At 39.6% G+C, this 19,856-nt stretch overlaps 1 protein-coding gene across 1 annotated transcript in view; it reads right to left on the reverse strand.

Moving 5' to 3' along the window:
• Window positions 1-5,816: 5,816 nt before the first annotated feature.
• Window positions 5,817-19,856, reverse strand: part of REEP3 (receptor accessory protein 3) — a 125,121-nt gene continuing 111,081 nt past the window's right edge. Inside the window, exons 7-8 of the mRNA XM_069980278.1 lie at window positions 11,225-11,373; window positions 5,817-9,003 (exon numbers count right to left, since the gene is read on the reverse strand). Of these exons, the coding sequence (XP_069836379.1) occupies window positions 8,947-9,003; window positions 11,225-11,373 (206 nt within the window). The 3' untranslated portion in view covers window positions 5,817-8,946. The remainder of the gene's footprint in view (window positions 9,004-11,224; window positions 11,374-19,856) is intronic.

Raw genomic sequence — 19,856 nt, forward strand, 5'->3', positions numbered from 1 at the left:
TCTTTTAGTTACCTTTTGTTTTGTTTCAGTTCTTTAAATCCTGATGATGGGCTAGCAGAAATGAGATACCAAGTGTGGTTGGAACTTACTGCTGTTTGACTTGCCGGGGCCCTGTACAGCATACCCCTTGGTTTGGGGTTTACCTTCTTCTAGGCAGTTGTGCTGGTCCTTGGTAACAATCTATCTACTGTCAAAATATGTCGTTCTATGTGTAAGGTCCACGTGACCTATCATCTTGGATCTATGTTGATGTCTATTGCTTTTTTCAATAAAATATTTGAATTAAAAAATAAAAAAAAATTAAATGAAAAAACAAAAAGGTTTCAAACACACTAAAGGCCATATTTAGAGCTGTAACTCATCCCACCAATCCTGCACTGATCCTTCCTCTTCTCTGGACTTCGGGAGCAGTCCGCTGCAGCCAATCACGACTCAGTATCAGAAGCCATGATGCCAGGTGTTTGGCCTGTGACCACATGGTTGCAGCAATTATGTGATGTGTGCTCCAGAAAGAAGCCAAGGAAGCCTACTGGAGCATGGTCAGTGCAGAATTGGTGAGATACTGTTCCTTTGTCATTTTTGTGTATTTTTTGACCTTTTTTAACCAGTTTTAAAAACATGGAACACTTTAAAAACTTTAGGCAGGAGATGTGGCCGTACCAGTAACCTTAGACAATTTCTGTCATTCTGATCTGTAATTCCTCTGGTTTGTTTGACTTTTAATGCATCTAGCTATATAAATTATATAGCTAATATAGATTATATATAACTTATATAACATTTTTAACTACCAAAGATTTTTAAAGATGACCAGTCTCGCCATTGCACGCTTTACCTTTATTTTTCTAACCTGGTGAATCCAGTTGACTGTATACATGCCTTTTATTTCTACTTACCATTCTCAGGTTCCAGTCTTCTATTCCTTGTTCCTTATGTTTCAAAATTTTTAATGAACATATACTTAAAGATATAAAGAAAATGATACTAGAATTTATTGCATTACAGAGAAACAGTGTACATGCTATGTCAGTATAAAAATCTTGACATTCAAATGCTCAATAAAATGAAAAGAATCCATCAGTTATATTAAGATGTTGATTGATCAAGACATAAATGGCTACAAGTCACACACTCCTATTATACAGAGTTATGTTTTCTGTTTCCCGTTAGTTTAAGGGGACCATACATATTATGCTATGAATGGAATGTTCTATTTCTTTTTCCTTCAAGTCTGAGGCTGGGTTCACACTACATATATTTCAGTCAGTATTGTGGTCCTCATATTGCAATCAAAACCAGGAGTGGATTAAAAACACAGAAAGGATCTGTTCACACAATGGTGAAATTGAGTGGATGGCCGCCATTTAATGGCAAATATTTGCTGTTATTTTAAAACAACGGCTGTTATATTGAAATAATGGCAGTTATTTACTGTTATATGGCGGCCATCCACTCAATTTCAACATTGTGTGAACAGATCCTTTCTGTGTTTTTAATCCACTCCTGGTTTTGGTAGCAATATGAGGACCACAATACTGACTGAAATATACGTAGTGTGAACCCAGCCTTAAAGTAGTTTTCTAGACTATCAAAGATATGTTTATCAAGTCAAAAGTAAAAAAGAATGTTCACAATAAGCTCAGCAGTTATTGCTCCATCTGCTCCTCATTGGTTGAAATGAACAGTCTTTTGTTTTACCCTATCTGTGGCCATTTTTCACCTCCACTTAGGCCTCCCAAAAAGTATCACTCTTATTACACGTTCTCTTACTTTCTTTTCATTACATCTCTAAATAAATCAGTCAGTCAATCAATCATTCTTTTCTCTCTAAGTAAGCATCATCAAATATTTCTCCAATACTTGTCTTATATAAATCATTTCTAGAACCTCAATCTACAGACCTGCTTTAGGACTATACAAGGGTCTTATTCAATACCCATTACCTTCTTATTGTCACATTACTGTTGCATTTTACAGTACTACAGCAGGTTGGTTAAACAGGTTGCCTAAATAACCAATGGACTGGTTACAGGAAAGAGCTATAACATCCATAAGCCCTCTATGGGGAGTGGTTGTCTAAAGCTCCTTTAAACGTTGCTTTTTCGTTTATCTATCTTCATGGCAGTTATAACCCAATCCATCCAGGGTCCAACTGAATATATTTTAGACTGCCATTGAGTTCTCTGGTTATCTTAAGCTATCCCTGGACATTAGGCCATCTTCAAGGAAGCCTTCTAATCATGATAGGGTAACCTACTGATCGGATATGTAAGGTGGCCTCTTAACAGTAGGTGTGTGTATGTGGCAAGAGGAAGTTTCCTTTGTTGGACTGCATGCTAGAACCTTTGTTACCACAAGACATAAGCCACAGCCAAAGGGGTCTGGAAACTTCTTATTTCCATCTTAGGCCATGTTCATACATAGCAAAACAGCAGTCGTTCTGTGACACAGCCGTGCCACAGAACGGCCACTGTCTGAGATGTTCAACCCAGCCCATACTGCAGTATAGGCTGGTTGAACATCACTTCAACTTAATTGGAATGTGAGCACATTCGAGTGTGCCCGCACTTGAATTAGCCATAGTACACAATGTAAAGTACGTCTGGGAGCCGTACTTTACATTGTGTGCACAGTCTATCTTGTGCGGGCGCTGTTAACTGAATAGTATTGGCAGCACAAAATAGACATGGCCACAGAGTGTATACACTAGGGCCGGGATTCTATAGGGGTTAATGCAATCGGCCGCTGTGATTAAAGAACAGCCGTTCTTGCAAACCTGCAACAATGGCCGTTGTGTAGTAAAAAAAAAAAATACTTTGTGTGAACTTGGCCTTACACTGTAAACCCAATCTATAGTATAACAGAAACAATACAACATCGAAACTGTATTGAAAGTCTAATGTACCTAGTAGTCATACACTATTTATTTACATATGTACTTACTATCCCATTCTATTATCTTTATAGAGTATGCATGTTTTTCCTCATCCCAATTCGACTTACACATTCTTTTTTTATCTTGTAAAAATTCACTGTTCCAAGTTCCTTCTGAAATCCTGGTACTCACTGATATTGAAATTGTTATGTACTGTAACATCACTAGCATGGTTGGGCGCATCAGTAAGGCCAGCTATAACAGGGATGTTACAAAGAATAACTTACTTCCATATTGGTGAGCAACAGGGTTTTATCCTTCTTCCCAACTTCTATTCCTACATGCAGCAAACCGGTTACCAGATGAGTGCTGTTCACACCTAATACTATACAGAGCTCTCTAGTATCAGTGACCACATTATCCATACTCATGATAGATATAACATCGGTGGTTTCTAGTGGTCACAGATGGAGCATTTTAACATTTGTCCAAAGCAGGTCAAGAGGTGCAAGCTGTGCTCTCAATGGATTCTATGGCCAAACTAGCTTTACTGTTAGATCAATCCAGAAAGAAAAAAAAAATCATTTGCAAAAGAATCCAAGGAAGAAACCCTCTTACTTCTGCAAACTACTGGCTTTTTTATTTGGAATACACCTTAGTAAGTGGCAAGTCACTTTTTTTCACATTGTAGATGTCAAGTCCAGGTGGACAAAGATCCATCTCATAAACACGCATGATGATTTTCCATTAAACTCAATAGGAAATTAAAATTCTGTACCCATATAGCCATAAATAATTCAGCAACACAAACATTCAATGCACAACCACAACTACTATAGCCATACTGTACAATGGATTTCTTAGTAGCACTCAAGGCACTTACTTGGTTTTAATGCAATACTTCTGACGTGCATATTACCATGCAAAGCATAAAACTAACAAGCAGATTAAATGTAGTAGACATTCCCACACACGCCAAAAAAAAATACACAAGCAGCTTTCTATATTTAGGATTTTTTTTTTTATTGGACTCACTTGCAAAAAGATCCAGCATTTTTGCATTTCTTGTGCTTAACAAGCAGCATCCAGGGTTATAGCCTATAACAAAATTCAAGCATTCTGAAAATTCTAGCACAAATTACAGCACTGATTTTATGCTTTGCTGTGAAACCGTACTTTTAATCACAAAATAATCCGCAGATCTGTCAGAAGAGGTGGTGAGTAAGGAGAACTGGGGATGTAATTAAGGGAATATTGTATCCTGGGTACGGGATGATGCTCCATACTGCTGATTATGGAGAAAAGAGATGATAGAGGTAAAATGGCAAGAATGAGGTTCTAAATACTTCCAACCTTATAGCGGAATTAAGAATGTATTCTCACGCATTCCTATTTTGTAGGTTAGCTACATATATCCCAAGAGAAGTTGTTTGCATAAGATGGCCATACAGCTCTCAAAATCTGTTAACTGAATTTTTGCTCAACTCACAGCTATCTCTCTCGACCACCTTGGCTGAATGTTCAAGTGACCTCTATGGGGAGGGGTAAGACAGCTTATCTCTCAGAGAACAAAAGGGGTCAGGCAGTGGAAATATAACATGACCAACTCTTCTCTCCTCCCACAATATCTGTTGGGGGAGAGTCAAGAGGCTACCATACAGTTATGAAAGTTAAAGGAGAAGTCCAGTGAAAATTTTTATTAAAAAATTGTATTGCCCTCCAAAAGTTATACAAATTACTAATATACATTTATTACAGGAAATACACAAAAAGTGCTTTTTTCCCTGCACTTACTACTGCATCAAGGCTTCACTTCCTGGATAACATGGTGATGTCACTTCCTGGATAACATGGTAATGTCCCTTCCTGGATAAAATGGAGATGTCACGACCCGACTCCCAGGGCTGTGTGAGCTGTGGCTGTTAGAGAGGATGATGGCAGGGGGACACTGAGGGACACAGGGCACTGGAGGGACGCTGAGCATCCCCCTGCCATCATTCTCTCCAGCAGCCACAGCCCGCACAGCTCTGGGAGTCGGGCGTGACATCACCATTTTATCCAGGAAGTGACATCACCATTTTATCCAGGAAGTGAAGCCTTGATGCAGTAGTCAGTGCAGGGGAAAAAGCACTTTCCCGTAATAAGTGTATATTGGTGTATAACTTTTGGGGGAAAATACAATACTTTAATAAAAAATTTCGCCGGACTTCTCCTTTAACTGGTTCTACCAAAGTAGGCAGGTTTGGCCAACTTTTGATTAAGTGTATTGGTACCTCTATGTAGTAGCCTAAAGAGTGGATCCCCTTTGACCAACTTAGGATTTTATAAAACACAAAACTCTAAATCTACGTATGACCATACGTAAGTGGCCATCAAATAGGAAGAAGAGACTAAGTCATTGCCAGACCCCCTGGCTGTGGCTTTTCTACCTTGAGAAGATCCGACTTGTTTGTCTACCTGCAAGAGAAATCTAGGATACCCCTCCATACACATCAGAATGTTGGCTAGTCCCACCAGAAACAGCAGGTTCGTCTGATCTAATGTATATGAGCACCTAAACTCATAGTGTGACATTACGTCACTACACCCAATAATACATATTATCCCTTATAATATACCAATCCTCCTTGTCAACCTCCTCTTCATCAGCTGTACATATGTTTAAAAAACATTAACAGAACTCCATCCATAATATATAAAGTAGTCTATATTAGTGAATCTCCATAGAAAGTTAGTGCAAAATACTCAAAATATTGTAACTGCCTTGCATATACTACAGTATACAGAGCATTGACATAAATCCCTATAGTTGCCCATCTGTCCTTATTGCTTCAGTGTTTTGTGCATATTCCAGGTGGGTCCCACACTGTCAATGTGTTACTGTTCTGTATCTACTTTGGTATCTTAAATCAATTTAACTGGTTTAAGTGTTTTCAGTGTATATATATATATATATATATATATTTTTTTTTTTTTTTTTTTTTTTTTAAGTGTCGGCTTGACTCCAGACAACCGAGTGCTACAAGGCTGTTGATCAAGTAAGTCAATACCACAGGCAATGCTGAACATTGGCTTTAGAATACTTGTAAAGCTTTTTCTTTTTATTCTTACTATGTGAGAGTACTGTTCACTTTATCATATATTAAAATGATAAAGAAAATAAAATGCAATTTCATATAGCTAAACCAGTTTCTTATATATTGTTACATGTAAAATGAAAAAAAAAATCATACTGCGAGATGTGAACCATGAGATACTTCCCTTAGAAAGAATCCATGTTCCATATGGTTAAAGTAAAGTGATAAAATACTTCTTGGTGTTGTTCAACAATGTGATATAAAACAATTTGCTGGGCTCTGTGGTCTTTCCGAGTCAAGCTAGTCAGCAGGTCTTTCACAATTTTTAAAGAATACAGTAGATGAATTGATGATTCCAGTACTATTATAATGATAGGAAGAAACCCTCCCCAAACACATTTTACAGGATTACTCCAAGTAACTGTATTGTTCAGTCTACACATACATAATTGACATACAACAATCTGAAATTGTGCCAGGGTACAAATATAGTAGTAAATACATATTTCCTTGCATTCCTTGTAGGCACTTTGGATTATCAACATGTTATAACATTGTAAACTAAGACATACCCAAACCTGGAGCTGTACTGAGAAACCCATTCTGAAAGACAGATTTTTTTTGCTATTTAATCCAGAAATTAAAAACAAAAAAAAAAAAAACACCAATTGCAGTAAACTGACAAGACAATTTTCCTGGACAATAATTTCCAACAATTTCAATGCAATATTTTTATTCAAAGGCAATCTTGCCCAGAGCTTAATTGTCAAAGAGACTGTGCTGAGCGGTAGCATTCCTGACACCACCACCACCTTGAGTAACTGATGTACAGGGCTCATCTTCCAGCACTATGCCCTGTGTGTCATGGTATGGAGGGGTGGGGGAGGGATGAGGCATGCATGCTGTAGCTTAGGGAAGTCTTTTTTTGACACTTAAGCATGATCTAGATCTGACAGATTCCCTTTAAAGAGCCCATATACTATCCTAAAGGACTAACTGTTGGCTATACAGCTGGTGGATATTACTTCCTCAGAACAGGCTGTTTGCCACATTGCTACAGAATTTGGAACAAATTGTCAAAATGGCGGGATGCTGCAACCCCATCCCGCCTCCAGGATTGCAATGCAAAACAGCAACTGAGTATTGATGGAGTACATGCTATTACCTAACTTTTGTCCATGCAGCCCTAGCAGGAGATCTGTGATCACCAATCTTTATAACTAATGTAAAGTATCTAATACTGTGCAAGATTTTCACCATCCCTTGAAACACACTATAAATGTACTTTATACCCTTTAACTGTGTTTAAGGGGTTTCTTTGGGGAGACCACCACACCTGGCATAAGGAAACCAGACAGACAATGCTCCATAAGAAAAAAAAGTATGCAAAGAAGCTCTCTCCCAGAAGGAAAACAGCTGGTCCTCTAGTACCACCTACTGGAGGGTAACTTCTCTGTAAGTCTATGTTTTACCCAGAAAAAGCCTTTTCACACATTTATCTGGTTGTTTCCAGGATTAAAAAATGAGGATCCAAAACATTTAAACATTACAACATAATAAACATAAAACACAAAACATGCTTTTAAAATTAAATCACACAAAAAAATAACATTTTCCACTCCCAAAAATAAAGCCCATTGCAATTAAACATATGCATGTAAACTAACCAACGCATAACGGCTATGAAATTATTAAGAGCATCTACTCTGGACCTCAGAGAAATATTATAAGAAACAGAACAGACAACATACTGTGCACTGCAGTAAAATAAAGCTTAGCCTTGCACTGACTACGAGATGTCTGTCTTAATAACCCAAATGATAGATGATAAGGTAAACCAGTACTGAGAGAAAACCAATTAATAATTGGTAGAATATAAAGTAAAAAAAACAAACAAATCCCAAACCACATAATACACAAATGCAAAAAAAAAATCAAAATAGAAATACAAACTTGCTCTATCAGGCCTTCCACCCTGCGGCACAGTCCACCGCCCGCAGTGGTTGTACAGGCATCAAAGAGCAAAATTCTATTTGAAAGCAAGCTCAATAGTTGGCTATGTAGAGAGAAGAAAAGAGATCAAATACAAAGGATGAACAATGAAAAGGAAAAACAAATGAAAAATTATACACGGAGGTAAAATAAAAGATCAACTTTGGTTCCAATAACCAAGAAATATGTTTCAACAGTAAACAGACTATTATGTGCAGGTATTTGGTAATATAAAAGTTAGTCTGACTAGTATATTTATTTTGGTGTAAGCTATCGTAACATTTTTTTTCTTAGATCTCTGTGCTTGCCCTGTTATTCCTCCTGGAACTATATGAATAAATTGACAACTGGGTGTTACCATTTTCCTTGTTCATAGGCTGTGATGCTTTCAAATTGGGTCTGATACTGTCTGCAAATATACGTATAAGCTTAAAAGTTTGATCTTTTTGGTCTTGATGAACTGTATCTAGTCAATGAGGAATAACCGATATTTAGTAAGCTCCTTATAGGAATTATACTGTAAACTGTAGGTCCATAGAAAACCTTAAAGGCAGCTCCCATTAAACAGAATGGTCAGAATTTTGTAAGGCATCTTTGTGTATAGAAAACATTTCTTATCCGTAAGTACATTTGGATCATTTCTTATCCATAAGACTATGTATGTTGCATAAAAAGGTAAGAAAATCCTTAACAATACAGTCGAGTCCTCCAGATACTGATCCCCCCAACCTCACAACTAGGAAAACCTAGATCCATTCCGGACATATTAAGAATAAACCACTCTTGTACTAACATTAGTACTGAATCTTAGAAGTGTCTATAAAGTTACAGATATAAAATATCCCACAGAACATAAAAAATACACAATAGTGAGAATAGTGAAAGCTGTCATCGTTTCCTGGGGTATAATGCTGGTTCTGAAATTTACAATTTCTTAGTACAGCACGTAGAGCGTAGAAAGTGATTGTAGTACAGCAGTTCAGGGTGTTCCATTATTTCCCTTCAGAAGTAAACTTGGGGTCTTTTCTTTACTTTGTATTTCAGTGATCCATACCGTACCTGAAAAACACCAAGGACAACCAGTGACTGTCTACCCTTCACACCACTCTAACAGGACGTGTGCAGAACAGATACTGTATATGCATCCTGGTGAAAGGAAACCCAACAATATTGATAGGGATCAACTTCATTCAACACGTCACACCCAGGCAGGCAAACTCAACAAATACAGTGGAGTACCTGTCAAATAAAAGCCACCCTACATACTCTTACACTGACCTCTGAGGGCAGCACAAACCAAAAGAAAACCTTATGCCCCCTGCCAATGATTGGAAGTATACATTAAAGGGGTTTCCAAGCATTGAAAATGGACGGTCTACCCTTAGATACAGCAGCTTATAGGTATCCGCTTCTTTCTGCTGTTTGATGGGGGCCCCAGTGGTTGAAAAATATTGTGCCCAGGGGGCATTCTCCAGCACATCAAGAGCCCAGATTAGTCCATCCCATGTCACCACTCCTTGGTCTATTTGCCTACTATGTTTGATCTATTATTATTAATTTATAAAGCGCCCTTAATTCCAGAGAGCAATACAAGCGATAGGGGGTGACAACCAGGAACATTATAAGATCAAAAACACATTACATAAAGGTAAATGGCAGACTGGTAAATGGGGGAAGAGGACCCTGCCCGTGGCTTAATAAATAAACAGGCCATGGTCTGGCTAGACATAGGCTTTTGCCAAGCTTGGAAAAGCCCCCTGGGCACTTCAGTCTCATTTGCATAATAACAAAAAGTCTTAAGTATAGGGGCGTAGCTAGGATTCATGGGGTTCCATAGCAAAAATAAAAAAACTGCCAGGTCCACATTAAAAGAGAAGTCCGGAGAAATTTTTTTATTAAAGTATTGTATTGCCCCCCAAAAGTTATACAAATCACCAATATACACTTATTACAGGAAATGCACATAAAGTCCTTTTTTCCCTGCACTTACTACTGCATCAAGGCTTCGCCTCCTGGATAAAATGGTGATGTCACGACCTGACTCCCAGAGCTGTGCGGGCTGTGGCTGCTGGAGAGGATAATGGCAGGGGAATGCTCAGTGTCCCTCTTGTGCCCTGTGTCCCTCAGTGTCCCCCTGCTATCATCCTCTCCAGCAGCCACAGCCCGCACAGCTCTGGGAGTCGGGTCATGACATCACCATTTTATCCAGGAAATGAAGCCTTGATGCAGTAGAAAGTGCAGGGGGGGGGGACACTTTATAAGCATTTCACTTAATAAGTGTATATTGGTGATTTGTATAACTTTTGGGGGGCAATACAATACTTTAATAAAAAAATTTCCAGACTTCTCCTTTAATTATGCTCTAGTTGCCACAAAATGTAAAAACAAATGCAAATTTTATTAAAACAAATGGTTAAATAAAGCAAAAAAAAAAAAGTAAATCATGAATAAGTGTAAGAAAAAATTAAATAAATTCAAGATCCAGACACATTTTCTCCATACTCTTTAGAATTCATGTAGGTGTTGTCTGCTACTAACAGCTTAATAGCTTTTGTCATATAAACAGCCCAGAAAGTTGGAAACACAAGCATTGGAATATTCCAAGCACAACTGTACAAAAAGTTTTTAATGCTGTAAATTCAAGCTGCCCCCACAGTTCAGTCTGATGTTGCCATGTGGTTTCTAAACCAAAACTATTTGATCTATAAAACAAACATACTCAAAAGTTCTTAAAGGAATTACTCAGGAATAGAAAAACTCTTCTGCATATGGTAAATGTCCACTGTAAAAATAGGCTAAACAGTTCCCTACCTGTAATAGAAGTGTTCAGTTTGATTACTATACTAAATACTATAATAGTAGCATGGCTATCGTGGAGATGCCTCGATATCTCAATAACAAATTGCACCTAATTTGTATTTTCACCTTTATTTTTAAAGAAGTCCATAAAAAAGTTTAAATAAAAAATAAATGACAGATAGTTACAACAACAGCTTGCCAGAAGGCTCTCCAGAAAAGGCAATGTAATAGTGTTAACCTGAAACTTAACAGTGTATTTTAGCTTGTATTGCTGTGAATCATCACTGCCTCTGCTATCTGGCAGGGAACATGATCCGTACAGAACATATGGAGAAGGGAGGGGGAGTGATGCACAGTTCATCTAAAGTTTAATAAAACACATACAAACTCCGGAGCTGTATTGTGCTATTCAGTATGAACTTCTGCCAAAGTAAACTAGCTCTGTTTATTAATGTATACTTTAGAAAAAAACAACAAATACCTCTTTGCGGCCTTTTATGACCTTTATAGATCTCATGCTCTGTGATCTACGAAGCCCCTTGTGTGCATACATCTCATCTTCCGATTGTGCCCCTTCGGTTTCTTCATCAGATTTGTCATCTCCAGAACCTTTTCTTGATGAGCTGAATCCTGCAAAAATCAAAGCAAAAAAAAATAAAAAATACTGTGATACATGAAGAAGAGTAAGAGGCTGAACTGTAGCGGGAACCGAAAATAATGATTACAAATAAAAGCGCAACACCGCTCTCCTCAACACTATTTTATTATTTAAGACTACAGGAAAACATTGAGTAGAATTTTTAATGCCGTTTTCAACGTGATCGGAGAAGGGAACATGACAAGCCAAAATCAGCACAAAAAATTAAATATTCATAAATTATATGGAGACACAAACTGTAAAATGAGTACTGTGTAGAAAATCGGAACCATCCAAAGTCATTATACAGATGGCAGAGCTGTACTTATTGTATGGCAATATGTGGTTCCCCTATGTCTGCATACAATGGACCTGAAGGAGCCGGGCACCATTTTTTTAATGTTACATGGGGTTTTCCATACAAAAATGACTGATGGCCTATCTTTATGGCATTAGTAACCGATTCGCAGGGAGATGACTTCTAACACCCTTGTGGTCAGCTGTTGCACATGGAGCCATCAGCTTCCGGCCTGTTTCACATCATAGATCTAACTGTGACAGCCCTGACAAGAAGTGTCGGCAATCTGGCGATCAGCTACAGTATCCCAAAGATAGGTTATCAATGATTTTTGCCCAGAAAACCACTTAAAGTGACACTGTCACCTCCTTTTTGCATTCTGACATCTCTACACAGGTGTGAAGGGTAAATTTAGCGGTTTTCATACCTTATTTTATATCATACGTCATGGTGCTTGTTCAAGTAAAAAGTCATCTTTTATCAACTGCAGATTGTGTTAAGTGGGCGGGGCCTCGTGGCATTAGCACCACTTAGCCCCGCCCATAACGCCACAGTTGGCCCCGTCCCCTCGACAGCCATTGGAACAGGCTGGCCGAAAGGTCTAGACCCCACCCCCTTTACGTTGGACAACCAATGGGCGTCAAGGGGGCGGGGCCAGCGGACCGTTGTGGGTGGAGCTAAGTGGTGCTAATGCCACGAGGCCACGCCCACTTAATACAATCTGCTGTTGATAAAAGGACACTTTTTACTTGAACAAACACCATGACGTATGATATGAAATAAGGTATGAAAAACCCTAAATTTACCCTTTACACCTGTGTAGAGATGTCAGAATGCACAAAGGGGGTGACAGTTTCACTTTAAATTGTTTAAGAAAATGAAATATGTTTTGGTATGATGTCAGAGGCATTCACAGATACAGTATGGGCCTGTACATTTTTATCAGTACAATTTAAAGTGCAGGTGTATGAGATCTTAGGGTGGTGTAAAGCTACATAGAAATCTTATTTTGCTGTCAGCCCATTCTATCCCCATTCTCGATAGACTACCACAACTTAAAGTGGCACTATCAGCAGGTTCTTCCCAGAGAACCTACTGATATGCTGCAGTAGCTGTGTCCCTCAGTAGTATATGGCCATTAATTTTACCCCTCTCCTCCCTCACATTGTTTCTAAAATTGCTAAATGCTCTTATGCAAATTACTTGCATAAGAGCATTTAGGGCGTTGCTCGGGGTCGGAAAGCATCGCCGCGCCCAGCCTGCCCCCTCCCGTCCACTATGCAATATTCATATATGCATAGTGGGCTCTATACACGCCGGCTGCGCAGGGAAGCAGTCCCGTTGGAGACAGGCTGCTTCCCACACAAGCGAGAATCCCCCGGGCCACCGCTGATCCTCCCGGAGGTCCCTCAAGACGTAAGTATAAGTATATCTTATACTTACGCTCCGAAGGGACCTCCGGGAGGATCGGCGGCGGGACTGCTTCCCTGCGCATCCGCCGTGTATAGAGCCCAGTATGCATATATGAATATGCATAGTGGAGGGGACGGGCTGGGCGGGACGTGGCGATGCTCGCCAGCCCGTGACAACGCCCCAAATGCTCTTATGCAAGTAATTTGCATTAGAGCATTTACCAATTTAAGAAACAATGTGGGGAAGGAGAGGGGTGAAACTAATGGCCATATAGTACTGAGGGACACAGCTACTGGGGGATATCAGCAGGTTCTTCCCAGAGAACATGCTGATATCCCCCAGTAGCTGTGTCCCTCAGCTTTAAAGATCTTAGATTATCAGTTGAAATGAAAATAAAGTTAGAGGGTTTTCTTTGAATAGATTCTATATATCTGATTTCTGGAACCACCAGAGATCCATAGAATATAGTTTCCCTGCCCTTCTGTACCGGCACAAACCAATCACAGTGAGGAAGAGTTGAAATGGTGCAGCAGTCCAGTATTTGTGCTGCCACTCAAAGGGACTAACGGGAACAGAGGTTAAATGGAGTGGCAGTATGAACGCTTTACTGTTGCATCACCATTGTCATGTGGATGTGAAGAAGCGGGGGCACTTGAGTCACCCATTGTAGTGATCAGTGGGTGACCCATCAAGTGTTTATCCCCTTTGTTTCTAATGTCATGACCTCTATAGCTGGCTCTGAATCCCCACTAATAAAAACCCAACTAGACCATGGACTGAAATAGTTCAAAAAGATATTACAATATCCAACAAAGACGGCATTCATTACCAAAAACAGACTAATAAATGGGACACTAGAAGGTTCTAAGTCAGCTTTGTAAGCATACAGCAGTACAAATATTAATACCACTTGGCAAAAACAAGTTTTAGACGTAAATGTTAAAAAAATACCAAAACTAAGCTGGAAATAAATGGTTGTATTATAACACCGAGCGGCCTATTCTTCACGCCTCCGCAGGAGACTGGAAAGTGAACAGGAGATAAACGTGTTCACAATGTTTGTCAATCTTGTGATTTTCTGTGTTCTGGAAGAAAACAAACAACCTTGTAGAAGTCTTAGAGAACACGATGAGTAATTTGGTTCATTGGATTAAGGGGGGGGGGGGGGGGGGGGGGGGGGGCTTAGCAAAGGAAAGGGGCTAAGTGTTCCTGAAAAATGTTTTGTTGAAGTTAAGTGTAGGGGATTATTCTTTAAACCATTTTTGTCACTTTAAAAAAAAAAAAAAAAAAAACTGTTAACATCACATAGACATGTCAAGAGTTTTAAGGAAAGACAGTCAGTCAGGGAGTAAAACACTTACCTAAGTGCTTCTCCTGGCTCTATCTAGTGACTAATGGGAGTCTAAACACCCAGATCCTGACCAATCAAACTTTTGACCCTTTACAGCCCCCTTCACATATATCCGGTGGTCCATATATCCGGAGGGAAACAAACATTTGAAGTGGCCCAGTTCATAATATCCAGTGCTTCAGTCAAGACACTGGATCACCAGACCCGTAGGGCATGAGAACGCATTTTTCAGCATTACCCTGTCTGCTTTGATGGGCAACATATGGCCATTAGGTGTCATCCTTCCTGTCAAACTGTGGTCCATGCTCCCGCTGTCCCGATATTTCATCTTTTCTCTACCAAACACAGGAAGTCCCAGTCCACTGCACGCTCATAGACATGGCTTGGTATTGACTTACAGCCATTCCTGAGCGTGCACGGAGTAGGACAAGTCTTCACTGCCTATGTGCACAGCTTTTGCGCGTCCACATTCAGTAGCAAAGAATCCAGGCGTCGCTCGCATTGTATGGTCAGCTCTCCTGTCACATAGCACCAAAGCCACATAGTGACATCATACTGAATGAATTATTGCATAACAAAGAGCAATGTCTCCTGTAAGCATGCATAGCTGATAATATAATTAGCCTAAAGTTTTTGCCCTCAGTTAATATACAACCTGCAGGTTTTCTTGTGTGAGCGGGGACTTTTTTTTGAACAAAGAAAAGGCCAAATATCAGCACTGAAGGAGCATTAAATGGTCATATGTATCTTTATTATTAGCTGCTATGGACTGAGACAAAGTAGAAAAAAGCAGATAGCAGAACTGGACCTTAGTCCCTGTTGGCATGACCAGTTATGTCCCCTTGGATCAGCTCCACATTCAATATCATAGTCTGCTAAGCATGAATGATTCTAGGTTCAAAGTTAGAAAACCAAGTACCATGTCTGGATGTTGGGGACAAATGGCAGCTGTGTATTATAATTCACATTAATATGGAAAGTAAAATCTGGAGCTAGTCAAAGTGTGAGGACAGTCAAGTTAAACAGACTCCCTCACTCCATATATGTATATACATAGTTAGGAAGCAATACCCGGGGAGATTCTTTATATGAGGCGCTGGCATGCTGTATTTGGATATACTTTCGAGAAGAGACTAGACAAGCTGGAATGAGCGACGCACAAAGCAATGCCGGACAGCTCTTTGGTCTGTCTTGGATAAACAGATTTTCACAGGCAAGAGCCTTGTTGTACTTGGAATAGTGGAACTTTTTAAAAGGCAGATAAAACATTAGAGAAAGCCAAGACTAACAGAAGCTGGGGAACAGTAAAATGACTATATGGTTTAAACACTTCCACCGGTGAGGTATAAAGGGAAAATTAACTATTTGGGACTCTGCATGCTCCAAGCCTACAAGCCAGAAGGGTCTATCTCATGAATCCCATTAAAGTGTAAAATCCATAGTTTAATATGTGGAATAAAAAGAAACACAGAATGAAGACGACATCATTTATCTTTCAACAATGCGATTTTATTATCAGGGCTACCTTCCGTCTGACTGGAGATTACCTGGCATATACCCAAACCCCATGACAAAATGTGATGAAGTGGGATTTATTCCTTATGACTTACTTAGCATTCCAAATGATAATGGGCTTGTGGCCTGACCTGTATATTTGTATATGTATGGCTGTAGCTCTATAGCACCATGTAATGTAAAGACGACAAAATACCATGGATTTTAAAAAGGTTTTCTTGAACTTTTTCATTGATGGTCTATCCTCTGGCTCCAACACTCAACACCTACACCAATCAACTGCCAGGGCCATGCTGCAGTTTCAATGGGAGCTGTCTGCTTCTGTCTTCATTCACATATATGCTGGTGTCATGGCAAACAGGTGATTAACACAGATAATGGGTGTCAGACTCCCCATCAATCAGATATGAATGACCTATCCTGAGTACAACCAATCAATGACTGCTGGGAAGCAGTTGACACCCTTCCAGACCAAGGCATATGGAGCATAAAAGTGACCCAAGCAGCCAATAGGGAGAGATACCAACCCAGGTCAGTTGCTCACCTTACTTTAATGGGAATTTGTCAGCTCTATATCATACATCAGGTATCTAGAAGGTAGTGCCTGGCTGCAGCAAGCATGCCTCCCTCCTTGTCCTGCATGATTAATTTACAGGACGTGGCTTCCCACACTCCTGCCCTGTAAATCAATCAGTTAAGGCAGGGAGGGGTGGGGGAGGGAGGAGGCATGCATGCATGCATGCATGCAGTTCAATGGTCATAATGTAATAGTAAGGCTGTATTCTGCAACGATACTGCTCAGTGTAAATATAGGGAAAACCAATATAAATACCTATGCTTACTGAAGAGTCATTGAATTCTGGTGATCCTCATAAGACGCCATATGTATTTTGTCTTGTATCGTGCACAGCAAACAGTCCCCTTAAAGCAGCAGTTTATTATGACACACACTATAAATGGTTAAAATCTACAGCTTTAGTACTTATAACTTCATCTCTGTTAGGACCGGTCGACCTGCGGCAGATTTTCCCATTGCATATTTGACTGACAATTCGTAACAAAGCCAGCATATGTTCCTTGTTATCAGGGGTTTTAACACTCTATAGCTATAATACAGACACTGAAGATTTGGGTCAGCAATATCCCACTAAACGTTGGGCACAGGATATTAAGTGTTGTCATGGGGACAATTGTATTTTCTCAAATGTGGCCTGCTGGTGTGGAACTTTAAAGGAGTTGTCCAATTTTCTCTATGTATGCTGTGTGATATGTCTTTTGTATGTGTGCTTCGTACAATAAACACATTGGGGGAAATTTATCAAGCTTTGTTAATAAATTGCTTATAAACTTTAATTCTACATTATTCATGCTCAAAAATAGGGTATGGCATAGCATGAGGGACATGGTTTTCCAGGGCCTAGTGGCCCAACACGCCTGCATGGCCAGTGCTCCATTCAATCTCAATGGGGCCACTCAACATTTCTGGATTCGGTGCTCTGAAACATCTGGCGGCTCCATAGAGAGTGAATAGAGCACTGACTGTACACTTGCAGTATGCGCCATTCATTCTGGACAATTTTATCTCCATTCTTGTAATAGGTGGGGACCCCCCACCAATCAGCTTGTTATCCTATGGATAGGGGATAACATTTTGAGATAGAAACACCCCTTTAATAAAAACCCCTTTAAATGTATTTCCATAAAGGAACACACAAAAATAAAACTACCTGCATGTTTATATAATACCCCTTTAGCCCCTCTCCACATAAGAAAGCCCCCAGACTCTGCATTGTGGCCAAAGAGCTTCAGGTAATACAGTTGGTGCACTCCAGGTACTGACCCATTGTCAGAATCATTGGGGTTTCCCCCCATACTTTCCCTTTATGGAAAAATACCACCAAAAAAATAGAATGCACATGTATGTATATTTGTATAATTATATTCCACAAAGAACCACTAGGTGGCACAAGCGACATTCAATGGCGTCAAGAAATTCTCAGTAAGTCAGACATCTGGGTTATATTATTTCCTACTTCCTGTCTTTTTTTTTTCTTTTCTTCAAAACAAACCGTTCTACATCACATCTCCGAACACACGGATTATTATGAAACGTCCTAAATTATTTGGATTACAATAGCCATATGAATTGTTTTACTTGATGAAACTGCAGTCCCTGCGGTGAACAGAAGAATTAGTTAAGGCTTTTTCCATTACTAACACATAGCTATTTACTGGTAATATCGTCTACAGTGACTAAGTCTAAAATCAAAAAATGTGTTTTATTTTATGGGAGCTTCAGATTTCCTATTTTGCAAGGATGAGGCGCTCGGTGTGAGACTCTGCTGCACCATTAAAATTCCTGGTAGACTAGCAGTGCATTGTGTATTGCAGTCATGTCTGCACAGCGCTGAACGATTTCCAGACTAGCTTCTCTGAAATCTTTTTATCTTCCATTTTTTTTTTCCTACTTGCTTATGAATTCACATCTTCTACATTGTATTCTATCACCGTGAAGCTTGCTAGATAGGCTAGTCAAGTGTCTGGGGAAAAATAGCAATATATCAGCCAGACATTCTGCAAATTATGTTGAGATTAACACACTGTGTGATAATGTATTATACAGAAGGACTTTGTTTTCCTGCTGCAGTAAAAGTTAGCAAGCCAGGTGCCTGCCCGAGACTGCCGTCACACTTATATTGCTACGGAAATGGGGCATGCCATCTTTTATGGTAATTGTATGCTATCACATCATACTGAGAAATAACTGGAGGGGAGAAAGATGGGTTTCCAAAAATAGCAGATCAATACCCCAGACCCACAAGGTGGTGATGAATCAATAGTCTTCACAACCTTTAGCAACAAGCTGGGGGAGGGCGCCAGAGCGACAAGTCTAGTCTTCTGCAGGCCAATTCCATTCTGATTTTGCAGCAAATCACAAAAGAATCTTCAATGACTACACAATGCCTAGTACAAACCCCAGTTAGAATCAACACGAACAACTGTGTCCGTGTAGTTTGTAAGGTATATCTACAAAAAAATGGCTCTGTATGAAAGCCCCAGTACCATAAAATAGTGTTTGCCCAGAGGCCGTATAAGGGACAAACGTTCCAGAAACAATACCAATAATACCATTCATGAAAATATAATGGTATATGCTAAGTCTTTACTATAATAAGACTCTTACATTATATAAAAGACTTCTGTCAAGAGTTATACATTGCACCTATTTTCCTAAAAAGAGACGTTCATATGGCTAAAATCTTTGCTGATTTGGACGCAGCATTAGCAGGGAATATATCGACTAAAGTAGCACATTTTACATGAAAATCCTTAAATTGGAAACACCTCCATTGTAAAATCTCCATGTTTTAAAACCACACTGTAATTTTTTTAGGATTGACAAAAAGAAAAGAATCCACCATGTTACTTATCTGCATGTGTCTGCAAGATTTCTCCCATCGTAATTAAGAATCGGCTGCCCTATCCCGCCAACAAGGCCCCCCTCCCCGCGCCACACCGGCAGCGCTGTGCTCATCATTTGTGCGCTTGTTAAGCTGGAAGCCAGAAGCCAGATGGAAGCACCACTGAAGCCTGCAGGAGGTGAGTATAGCTTTTGTTTCTTCTGTGGCCAGGAAAGGCTAATGGTTTCCTGAAGCCTCCTGAACGGCTACCTGATCAGTGTTTCCTGACCATAAAAATAGCCACGGATGTGTAAAGGGGGCCTAGAATCTGCCAAAGGCTCCAAGGTATAGGTACCCAAAGTATGCAGCAAATTATGTATCTTTTTTTACTGAATGCCTCAGAAAAGAAGAACATAGAGGGACATTTATCAAACTAATTGTGCCTGTTTTTAGTCTAATATATCTAGTTTGCGCTCAAAATAAATCTTATATGAATTT

The sequence above is a fragment of the Dendropsophus ebraccatus genome, chromosome 8 (assembly GCF_027789765.1).
Source record: "Dendropsophus ebraccatus isolate aDenEbr1 chromosome 8, aDenEbr1.pat, whole genome shotgun sequence".
NCBI classification, from domain to species: Eukaryota; Metazoa; Chordata; class Amphibia; order Anura; family Hylidae; genus Dendropsophus; species Dendropsophus ebraccatus.